At 40.2% G+C, this 12405-nt stretch overlaps 1 protein-coding gene across 7 annotated transcripts in view; it reads right to left on the reverse strand.

Annotated features, from left to right (window-relative positions):
- LOC109951239 (multiple epidermal growth factor-like domains protein 11) overlaps positions 1–12405 on the reverse strand; it is a 163069-nt gene that overhangs the window by 74893 nt on the left and 75771 nt on the right. For all 7 annotated transcript variants that reach the window (XM_020585608.1, XM_020585607.1, XM_020585611.1 and 4 more), the window contains exons 8-11: positions 10950–11070; positions 10118–10254; positions 5517–5729; positions 4904–5078 (exon numbers count right to left, since the gene is read on the reverse strand). In XM_020585608.1, coding sequence (XP_020441264.1) covers positions 4904–5078; positions 5517–5729; positions 10118–10254; positions 10950–11070 — 646 coding nt within the window. The remainder of the gene's footprint in view (positions 1–4903; positions 5079–5516; positions 5730–10117; positions 10255–10949; positions 11071–12405) is intronic.

Below are 12405 nucleotides of genomic sequence, written 5' to 3' on the forward strand. Positions count from 1 at the left end.
AAGTTACAGTGAAACTACAGCACCCCTGCGTCAGCTTTTGATCCAGGATGTGGAATGGAGCTGGCAGGAGCACCATGTGGCGGCGTTCGACAGACTTAAACAACTCCTCACATCTCCTCCGGTGCTCCAATACTTTGATGTGCACCAGCCAGTGGTGCTATCTGCCGATACCTCCCAGCATGGCCTCGGTGCTGTTTGCCTCCAGAACAACAACCCAGTGGCGTTTGCCTCAAGAGCACTCACGGAGACTGAATCTTGATATGCTCAAATAGAAAAGGAGCTGTTGGCACTCGTCTTCGCTTGTCAGAAATTCCACGACTACATATATGGCCATCCGGTGACCGTTGAACCTGACCATCAGCCCCTCATCACTATCCTGAGAAAGCCATTACACACAGTGTCTGCACACCTGCAGAGGATGATGCTCAAGCTGCAGCGTTACAACCTCGATGTCATTTACAAAAGAGGCAAGGAGCTATACCTGGCAGACACACTCTCACGATCACACCTGCCCTCCACTGACACTGGTGACACAAGTGAAGACTATGACATGATGACAGTGGAGTTCTCTCATCCAGGAGGATTGAGGAATTGAGACAAGAAACACAGGCAGATCACCTATGCAGACGCTTAACGAAGGTTCTCGTCACGGGCTGGCCTGACTCATTGAAGAAACTGCCACATGACCTCAGAAAATTTTATGCCATGAAAGATGAACCCACACTCGATAATGGCTTGCTGCTACGTGGCCAGCGTTTCATCATCCCTCATTCACTACAACGCTATTATGTCAAACAACTGCATCAGGGACACCCTGGCCTAGAAGCGACGAAGCGCAGGGCCAGGGAAACTATGTTTTGGCTCAGCATATATCATGACATTGACCTTGAGGTCTCAAGATGCGCTCACTGCAATGCGCCACTTTGCTACCCATGGAGCCCCTCAGCAGCTAATGACTGACAACGCAACATACTTCTCAAGCATGGAGTTCCAAGAATTTGCCCGTACATGGAACTTCCGTCATGTCACCAGCAGCCCCCACTACCCTCAATCAAATGGTTTAGCTGAGAGAGCTGTACGCTCCGCAAAAAATCTTCTGGAAAAATATGCATGTGACAAAACAGATGTTTATGTGGCACTGCTCAACGTACATAACATACGCAGAAACGGGCTGCCCTCACCAGCCCAATGCCTGCTCTCCCGGCACACCAAGACCATAATTCCCATGACCAAAGCCATGTATGTGCCAAAGGTGGAAACACAGATCCAAGCAGCCCTAACGCGTAGCAGACAGAGGGGAAAGAGACATTATGACAGGTCAGCCCGAACTTTGCCCTCCCTGCACGCAGGACAGACAGGGGATATGACAGGGTGGCCCCTCAATCAAATGGTTTAGCTGAGAGAGCTGTATGCTCCGCAAAAAATCTTCTGGAAAAATGTGCACGCGACAAAACAGATGTTTATGTGGCACTGCTCAACGTACATAACATACCCAGAAACGGGCTGCCCTCACCAGCCGACCAGGAACATCAGCCTGAACTTCAGCCCGAACGTCAGTCCGATGTTGACCAGCAGCGAACAGAACAGGCGCAAGAACCAGCTGTAGTCATCACATGCTCAGGAAGAGTGTCAAAGCCCAACTCGCTGTACAAGGACTACGTTACATAGATTTAGGCTTCATTTTATTCCCATTGGAGCAGCCTTGCTGCCTTATGTAACTTACTACAGTATGTTGTTGTGTGTATCAGCTGGTACACTAGTTATGTGCACTGTTATAGCACACAAAGTCATGGACAGTTAGATGTAGCTGTTAAAACATGTATTTCAGTTCTATGTTCATGTGAAACAGGTTAGACATTCAGTATTAAGAAGGGGGATGTAGATCATGTTGACAATCATGTATTGGCCCGCCCACAGGAGGTGATGTGGGGGGTCAGAGGTAAGAGAGAAAAAAAGAATATATTAATGGAATGTCGGACACAGCGACATGAGAGACTAGCTCCGTTTTTTCACACATTTATAGATATCCTCTAATAATGGTCTAGGGTTGGCATTTTGAATTTCCAATGAGTGTCCTATAAAGGGTTAACAGAGTCACAAAATAAAAGTCACAGTCAGAGAGTAACAGTCACGGAGTGAGATTAATAGAGTCAGTGAGTCACCAAGTAACAGGGTCGCAGTCAGAGTCACAGAACACTAGATTCACAGATTCACTGCCACGGTGTAACTGAATTGCTCTATAAGCTAACAAGCTAAATCACACATATTGTCAGACAATGCCCTAAACTTACCCACCCATAATGACCAGCAGCTTCATTCATTTGGTAACAACATATTGTGGAAGAAAGTAACTAAAGACTGTGATTAACACTTGTTTCCAAGCAATTCTGTATTTTTTGTCCTTTTCAGTGAAACCAACACAACAGTTCCTCATGGTACGACAGACCTGTAGTATTGCTCTGTAGATTTCAAGCCTTGGCTCAGAGCTGCACACGTTTAAAGATATTGATCAAACTGTCCAGACTGGTAACAATACCACATATAAATTTTGTTTAAAGCTGGTTTCTTGTCTACACAGTGACACACAGAGTTTCAAATTGTGAGTTCCCGGTGCAGTATAAATATCCAGTAAATCAATAACACTCCACCGAGAGCGAAATCTATCTAAATTTAGCTGCTATAAGCCAAATGGACATTCATCTACAGCGCTCATCCTACTTTCATCTGCTGAAAACCCCTGATGTTCTCAGTCCAATTATCAAAGTCCCTGTCATCTCTTGGCTCCTACATGTCCCATCTCTGCTCTCCACTCAATCACTGCAAGATCACTGAGCACACCAGGAGGGCCGGGCCAGAGAGCCAGTTACTGCTTCATGCGCCAGTCAGAAACCACACGTACTCATACATACACACAACTTCATGGAAACTGCCTGTTCTTAATCTTTTAACAATTCTAATATGTCCTTAAAATCTCCTGTCTTGCCTTAAATCTATCATGTGACTTGATCCTGATTCTAACTCTACAGTAAATCTATGTTTTAACCAAGGCAGCTGCTGCTCTCCATCTGCACACTCTATTATGTGTACTAATATCTTGGTGTATTTGAAAACTTCAAATTATTATACTAATAAAAAAGTAGGACAGTGTTGGTGGATACTCTTTCCGCTTACTGCAATGTACAACAGTTGATAGATTTCATGTAAAACTAATGGTGGTGAAATGGTTTTAGCAGTAACAATCCAGTTATTCAATTCCCCCCAAAATTGCTGGACACACCCAAATACCACTTTGCCTGGAGTTTAGACTTGCCTCTGCACCATATTTCAGGAAAACAGAGCCCTTAGGTTTACTGAGATAGGCTGCTAACTATCAAACACACACAGTATGGGACTAAAAGGAGGTTACAAATGTAGAGTCTAACTTGATGAGCATTAATTCTAATCCTAATTCTGATGGGAATAAAGAGTATCTTAAAATGACTTTGATATCATGATGCAGAGCCCCTGAAGAATGAGTTGGTCCCACAATAAGTAAATAAACAAAAAAACAGGCTAAAAGAAACTAAACACTGTTTCAGAGGTCTAGAATTTAGTCTCACCCACACTCACCTACTGCTTACACAACACTGCCCTGACATCGACATGCTCTCTTTCTCCTTTAGGGTGACCTATATCAGGGGGTTGCACCTGCCGTACCCTTCTCCATTAGCAACCATGTAACTCTATGGTTAAACCTGCCGACTCAACAGCACCCGACAAATTATGATAACTTCAGCATGTTATACAGTATGTTCTGCACCTGCTGCCTAAAAGCCTCCACACATAATCTTAAACCTCAAAAGAACTTCTACTGAATCAGGTACCACTTCTTCATTATACAGAGCAAAGATACTGAGCTTCTGGATAAATTATTCTAAGAGCGTTCACGTGATTAATGTGTGGATAGCTGGCATACAAAGTGCTCAACTACCAGACCAGCGATCTGTTTAGGAAACAAAATCACTTTAGAAAAACAGTGGTTTTGGATAAATATTGATAAAATGTTGCGTCCAAAGTCAATAAAATGTTTCTGTATTAAATCAAATTATCTTTCCCAAACCCAAACCTGTTGCCGTGAGCGTCTAAACAAAAGCTATGATAAGAGAATGTTGTGCTGCATGACTGCACATTTTCCAAGCTGTTTAAAGATGCAGTGTATGTAAACATCTGACCCACTGGAATTGTGATATAGTGAATTATAAGTAAAACAGCCTATCTGTAAACAACTGTTGGGAAAAATTACTTGTGTCATGCATAAAGTAATGCCTTAGCCGACTTGCCAAAATGAGTTTGGGGTGTAGGATGGTTAAAGAACATCTGTTTTAATGACTTCAACCTAAGTGTATGTAAACTTATGACTTCAACTGTATGTAAAACAGCCAAATCTAAGGGTTCTGTAGGAAGATTCTGTTGTATGTTAAGAGTACAAGAAAAAACCTGAGCCTGAAGGTTAGGAGGTAAAACATGCACATTTACCAGGCAGAGAGGCATATCAACAACGTCATTCAGTTGCATTATGGGAAATACAGGCTCACACATGCAGCGCTAGAAGTCAGGATGTGTCTGTTTCTGCTGCTTTGATTTCAACTATTCTTTTTTCATTACATCTCTTGCAAGATTCCCATCTTTATGGAAGTGCAAAATGAAGTTGCTGTAATAAGCAGCTGTTGCAAAATTTTGCTTCACCAGCTGTTTAATCCACTAAACATGTCAACCTTAATATCAGTGATCAAATAAGAATTTTTTTGGGCCAGTCAAATATGATACGAGTTAGCTCACCGGTTGCTAAATAATTTGGTTGTATACTGCTAATCATTGCCTCTACCAAGGATTTCTCTCAGAGTAGGTGTGTAGCCGCACTTACTATATAACCTGGTGCACATATGCAAGCTCCAGAGATGCCGTCACAGTCGGCTCCGTTGGCGCAGACACACAGCTCTCTGCAGTCCTCGCCATAGTAACCTGCTGGACAGGTCTCGTTGCAGTAAAGCCCCGCCCATCCTGGTGCACAGGTGCACTCTCCGGACAAAGGGTGACAACTGAGAGAACAAAAAGATTAGAAATCAGTCTTTATTGTACAATGATTGTTTTCCCTCTATGCTGGGACAATGTCACCTGTTTTAGACCTGGGGAAACTACAGTCTAAACAAAGAAAAGTAGAAGAGAAGAATGTTAAAAGTTGTCTCTAGCTTACATTCCTGAATTGGCTAGTGGCTTGAGATCAGACACCTAAACCAGAGACTTTAGGTAGGTACTATATCCACTTAAACATGAAGAATTTATAAAACCTATTTTTAAAAATAGCTTACAGATGTGTAGATCGGAAATGGAACATTTCGTGATTTATGGCTGAATAGATTCCAAAACTTAGTGGAGCCCTGTATGTGAAATACTTGACATAATACTTACTGTATGCTGTGATGTACAATGTAAAAGCACCGGACATTTTCTAGATCACTAGACCAACACTCTGGTACCTGAGTGTGTTTTCAGCTGCACAGGGGCAGTATTTGTCGCAGATGAGTCCGTACAGGCCGTTGGGACAGAAGCGGTCCTGGCAGCTGGGGCCCTTAAAGCCCTCGTTGCACAGGCAGGCTCCATTAATGTGGTAGCATTTGGCACCGTTCTGGCAGTCACACTTGTGGGCACACTGTGGACCATAAGTGCCAACTGGGCATTCATCCTGGCATCTGTGTTGGTATAAGACATTAGTAGAGAAGTTGTGTAAGACGTAGAAAACAGTCTGTCTGAACTGAAGTGAGTGGTTTCTGGCCAACAGCTGACTGAAGAAGCAGTTAAGAGTCAGAGTTATAAGCTGAGTTCGTCATTAAAGTAGCAATCTTTCTGTATATCCAGACACAAGGTTAGATCATCAAAGGCGCCAGCAAGCTTTAAATGATTACTCCAGGTACATTTATTAAACTGAATCTAAAGAATTATGTAAAAACTATTAAGAATGCAATCCATAGAAATGTTCCAAAATTTTTTTTTTTTGTTTTTGCAGAGAGACCACATAAGGCATCAAATAAACCCTGTTTTGTGAAGGTCACTTTGACAAAAGGGCTGACAATAATTGTCTTCATGTGTTTTCAGTGGAGATCTGACATGGGACGAGGTCAAGAATATGTTGTCTTTACATGATGCATTAAACATTTTTTAAAAAAGAAAATAAAAACAGCCCAAAAAAAGGTGGAGGAATAAAAACTTTAGGCTGCGACCAGAGACAAACACAGGACACTGAGGATCCTGTACTTTTGCAGCAGATATTGGGTCTAGGGCTGCGACTACGCTTATTTTTCGTTGCATTATTTTCAATGAATGTACTGATTAGTTACACATTAATCTGCTGTCACTCAGTAAGTTATCAGTAAGTTCTCTTCAGTTCTGCTCTGGTATTTACGCCAGAAGGGATCCAGTAGATTCACTATCAACTCTGTTCACATGATGTGTCGTCATCATCATTGGAGTACACTGTGTATTTAGACGGAGACGGTGAGTGTGAACTTTGAATTGCAGGTATATTTATGTTTTACTCTTCTATTGGACATCACCAGCCAGTGCCAGTCTTATCTGTTAGAGTGGCTTTGCATTTTGGATTGTGTTTAATTAACCTCAGTTATCTCTGTCTTGTTTTAAAATAAGGTTCAGGTGGTTTTTCTACATTTCAGATCAGTTCCAAACCTGTGAAGACTGCTTAAACATCTATTCAATGTAAATAAGGATAGGTCTATCATTGTAATTTAAAGAGGCACCTTACAGTAACCCGACAGCATAGCTAGCTTGAGTTTTATCCATGATCTTTCTTTCCTTACACTGTAGACCTGATGCATTTAGACTTCCCTGTGTATGCATGCTCTATCTGCCTCATTTCAGCTGCAAAAGGAAAATAAATCTGAGAATCGTTCCTGTGATCTCGAGCTCCGGCATTTGGAGTAACTGTATATTTTAATTTGTTAGATACCAGGCTAAATAACTAGGTTTTGTTTGTTCGATGCAAACATCATATTTCAAATATAATCAAAACCAGGATAATACTCAAATCCAAGATACCTGAGTTCATGTACTCAAAGCCCAACCTGATGACAACTGAATGCTTGTTTTAGGTTGTTCCAAATGTTAAAAACAGGTTTCACATTCATCGTGGCCAGAGGGATCCTTTAAGCTCACATTTACAATGCAAAGAATGATCAACGATGTGTCTACTGCTACCTAACAATAGCGACAGAGAGCACTCCATTTTCCTCACACGTGACACGTGCTTTACTGTCACACATGCTCACAGCGTTATAAGGCCAACAAGCTACTGCTGGGACCCTGAGTGGTGCTCAAGGTTAAAGCTTTACAAAGAGGCCATATGGATTATAATGAGAATAACAGAACTGAATTCAGTGGAAAATGGTTTAAGCTAAGGTAAAGCCTAAGTTAGGCTGACATCTCTGGATCATTCTTAACACGTCCACAAGAAGAAACCATTAAGAAATAGACAAATCACTCAATTAAAATGGCTCAGTGAGGCCTTCTGTTTAGTGTCACATTTAAATCATGCTGACTTCCTCAGGACTCTTATCTCAGCTAATTTTATTACAACGTGGATGGGGTGGAAGAGAACTGAATCTAGGGATTATTCCATGTAGGCTAATTCACCTGTCTGGGGCATAAATGAATGGAGGTAATTTGGTTCAATTGAGAATAACGATGGAGGTGGAGAGAGAGAAAGAGAGACAGGGTGCAAGGAGAAGAGAGCATAGCCGAGACAGAAAAAGAGTGCTGACCAGAGGAAGGTGGGCACTGAAGGAAGTCTGCCTGAGATGATGGAGGACATAAAGTCCAAATCAATTTCAAATGTCTCTTGGTTAATATCTCCAGTTTAACCAAAACTAAAGAAAGGTGTATGAAGGCAAACCACAAAGGGAATAGGAGGGAGCTACATTAACATTTAACACTGAACATTTTTTATATTCTGTACACACAAATGTACGTAACTACACTTCACATGTCAAAATCTATTTCTAATTCTGAGAACACACTCATTTTGGTGAGTTTCAGGGTGCGTAGTACCACAAGTCTTCTCTAATAAACAGCATATTAAAGGATAAATGTCACCTGGCACTGACTTTAGTAGGGTTTTTCTGTTTTCAATGTTACTTTTTCCTTCATTTGATACAGCAGATGACGACATAAAGATGAACAACTAAGGGGGATGAAATGCAATAAAGGTCCCCAGGCAGAATTGCAGGGATTGTTACTGCATGGCAGCCCACTCACACCACTTGGACTTATTTATATTCTAGGGGCAGCACAGCCAGCTATAAACACAACACTGCTTGACAGTCTTAATGTTGCCTCTTTATACATGCAGCAGACACTGAACAACATTAGTATTCATTTAGAGTTGTACGTAAGGTACTAATACCTCAAAATTGTACTTAAGTACAGGAATTGAGTAAATATACTTAGATATTTTTACCACTGGTTGCTGCTCTAGCACATGGGCAGCCCAGTCTCACATGAAGAGCTAAATTGGTCCACAGTGAAAAATGTAGTAATGTTAGAACAACAGCTGTAAAACTGTGACCTGCTGAAGTTTTTTTTATTGCAGTCCAGTGTTCGTCTTCATGTCTTCTTCCTGGTGTTTTATGGCGGTCAGCAATCAACAAAGTGGTGCATTACTGCCACCACCTGGACTAGAGTGTGGACTGGGACGCTAACATTTAGTGTCTGTTGAAGTAAAACAGTTTTGAACTACAGAAAGTTAGAAACACTAGAAGGTGGTAGTTGGGTCTAACAAGCGCCAGACTGTCACACAGACAACCAGAGTGTGCGTCCTGTGTCAGTCGTTGTGCAATGTTGCACTTTTCATTTTAAAGAGTTTTGTTCATTTGAGGGTTTTAACCAAAACAAGGGTTTTTCCCTAACATTAACCATGTAGTGTCTGTACCTAAACTTAACCATTTTCTTTCATGCCAGAAAGGCGATGCAACGTCAACGTGTTTTGGAGGCGTAATTGTGAGAATAGTATGTTTAGTGTGGCAGACCAGCTTTTATACATTTTGCTGTGAGACAGGGTGGGAGGTGGAGGTCTGGAAGTGTAAACAAAGCTTTTGCCAGCTGATATTTAAACACATTACAGCCACACAATTACTCTGCTAGCTACCATAACGTGTGATCAAGAGTGGTTTAACTGTACTTTATATGATGGGTTGAATTACCACATCACATTTTAATTGAACAAATTTATGTATAAGTACAGGAGGTGTCATTAAAAACCTGATAATTTTATAATAAAAACAAAAGAAAGATTGTGGTTTAAGATAGGCTAAAATGCTTTTAAACACATATTTGGGTAGAAGGGAAAGGGTATAATTTGTACAGGGACACAGGATATACATTGTTTATTGCTCTAGTTTGTTAGATTTAGATAAAAAAAAAATACAATATTTGTGGTCCTTTATATATCTGTCTTGTAAACATTTTATCTTTTATGATTAAATACTGTATTTTGAAAAAATTCATAATTTATGATAAGAGTACAGTAACACTGTTTTGAGTATCTAGTATTTACTGTAATTAATATTCATCTGGAAGCTACAAACAACAGACCAAGCACTGAGGGGCAGCCTACTGTAGCTAAAAACGTCTGGGGAGCAGACACATCACACAGCGCACAGTGTGTACACAATAATACCTATTGAAATATATTTAAATATCATTAATTACTAATTAAGTAATCTAAATGTAAATAAGCAGTTGGGCCTGCTGCTAATATCTGCAGCTGTTACAAGCAGGCATTTTATACAGTACATAAATGTTTCATACTCCTTCTCTGTACTTCCTACTAATACTGTCACACAAAATATGTTTATATTGAATCGAAGATCTGTTTTGTCTCATTGCCGCTATCATTTCCCCCAATGTATTAACTGTTTATTACATATCTTACTGTGTGCTCATATTTATCTCTCTCCCTGCTGAATTCTACTAATATTCACAGCAGCAACAAGCTAATTTCCCTGGGGGGGCCTGACAGAGTTCCATACAGTCTTACAGTCTACGCCGAGATCACACTCTCCCGTTGTACCTCTCTCCGATGTAGCCAGCTGTGCACTGGCACTGACCGCTGATGTGATCACACAAGCCTCCGTTACGGCACGTGCACTCCTGGGAGCAGTTAATGCCGAATGAACCGAATGGACACGGCTGTGCACACACCGGGCCCTGAAGAGGAAGATTGCATCATGTTTACCTGCACATCAAACGTGAAAAGATAATTGCTGTGTGTATGATAGCTGTCATGTTGATAGTGTACACTCAGTTAGTTAATGAAACCAACTGTTTGTCATAGTAGACAGCAGTGACGTTGACAGAAGGTTGTGAAAATGCTGTTTTCTTGGCTCTAAGAAAAATATTTTGTTCAGGTTGATGACCTAAATTTGACTTTATTCAGAGAAATTTAAAACTCAAAGTAAAAAAAGAATTTTAGAAACATTTAAAAGGTTTTTAAGTTCGTTCACAATAATAGAAGCCTGCCACTTTAACTGTTTGTTTCTACCGTAAGACCTGCAATCATGTTTTTTTCTTTGCTTATATTTTATTCAAATTATGAGTCTTAGCAGGTGCAGCCTGGTGACTAAATAGCTCCAAACCTGATAAAAGTTTCATAAGTGTGGGCTTCAAAGTATAATTAGGTGTGTCCTGATGAAATTAAAAGTTATTAAGAGGCTTTTCCCAGCAAAAATTAAACTTGAGGATGAAAACACATAAACACACACACATTTCAGATGGAAAAACTGCAGCATCAATTGTATTTACAACATAGTAATTCTCTAACACACAAACATGGTGGTCTCAAGTTTGGACTTAAACATTCCCTACTAGCTGAACGTCAACAAAATGAGTTGGTTTTGTCGTACCACCCAGCCGGCGGGACAGGAGCACTCTCCAGTGACATGATGGCATGTTCCCTCGTTCTGGCAGGGGCAGCGTTGTTCACACAAGGAGCCATGTTTACCTGGAGGACAAGGCTCCTCACAGCTGGATGGAAATGACAGAAGAAACAGGTGTTTACTGTTGTGATGTGGCATTTTATACTAAAGTGTCTAATCACTAACAAGTCTATTGTTCCACTGGAAAAGCAGTTGATGCTGCAGTAGGTTTGTACTGTCAAAGTGATATAATAATTAGAGGTATGATACCATATTGGATTACAAAGGATGTCCTCACTGTATTTAAGATAAACCCAAGCTTCTTGGAGAATGAGGAGAAATACAAAACCATTAAGTGATATCTTGTGCAAACCAAGCACGGCATAACAAAAACAATTCATTGCCATTTATCAAAGAATATGAAGGTACCTTTTTATTAATGACAGCTTATTAATAATAGTGTTAAAAATTGCCTTGTTTTTGTTTACCATTATGCCTTTTCTCCATCATTTTAATGCAAATGTCCCAAATGTGTTCTAAGACTGCAAATGCAAACTTGCATTTGACATCACAACTTTGATGCCAATTGTTTAACTTTTAATGATTTATGGTCCACTGCTGCTCACAGTCTTCTCAGTCTTGTTCCAAATCTTGTTCGTTTTCTGTTATGTTATGAATATTCCTCTGTGATAATGAAAACCTGCAAAGTTCCAAAGGTTTTGTTCTACAATCTGTATGAAGCCATGTGAAAAGCAAAGAAGAAAGAAAGGAAAGAGTAGTAAATCTTATTTTACAAAAATGAAGTTACTTTTTAAATTTTATACATTTGATTTGTTTTAGCCACAGTGGAACTTTCATATTTAACAACCAACTACAAAACAGTACTTTGCTGAGCTTCTATTCCTTTATTTATTTATTTTAAAATATATTCTGTCTGCCTTCATTTTGGATTCAGATTCGATCCTCCTGGGCATGGATGATTCGTCACTGATTGTACATGGTTTGAGCCAGAGCCTATTACACAGTACTTTGCTGAGCTTCTATTCCTTTATTTATTTATTTTAAAATATATTCTGTCTGCCTTCATTTTGGATTCAGATTCGATCCTCCTGGGCATGGATGATTCCAGTCTTGTACAAATCTGTGGAGAGATGTTCTGCCGTTCTTCACAGATGATTCTGTTCAGCTGCTTTTTGCTGGAGGCATTTTGTTGCCTTCTGCTTTAAAATATACTTTAAAGCAGTTTTATTGGATTCAAGTCAAGGGACATAGTTCATAGGTCCAGATCATAGTTTTCAAAAAAAAAAAAAGCTTTGCAAGTGAATTGACAATAAAAATCTGATTTTTATCTTGATCCTTATCTAGAACATGGCCACTGCTGAGTAACCCACTGTAGTCAAGTGAGCCGCCTTTAGCTTTTGCTTGGTCAAGTGAGCCACACTTA

The sequence above is a fragment of the Monopterus albus genome, unplaced genomic scaffold (genome assembly GCF_001952655.1).
Source record: "Monopterus albus unplaced genomic scaffold, M_albus_1.0 scaffold372.1, whole genome shotgun sequence".
Taxonomy (NCBI): domain Eukaryota; kingdom Metazoa; phylum Chordata; class Actinopteri; order Synbranchiformes; family Synbranchidae; genus Monopterus; species Monopterus albus.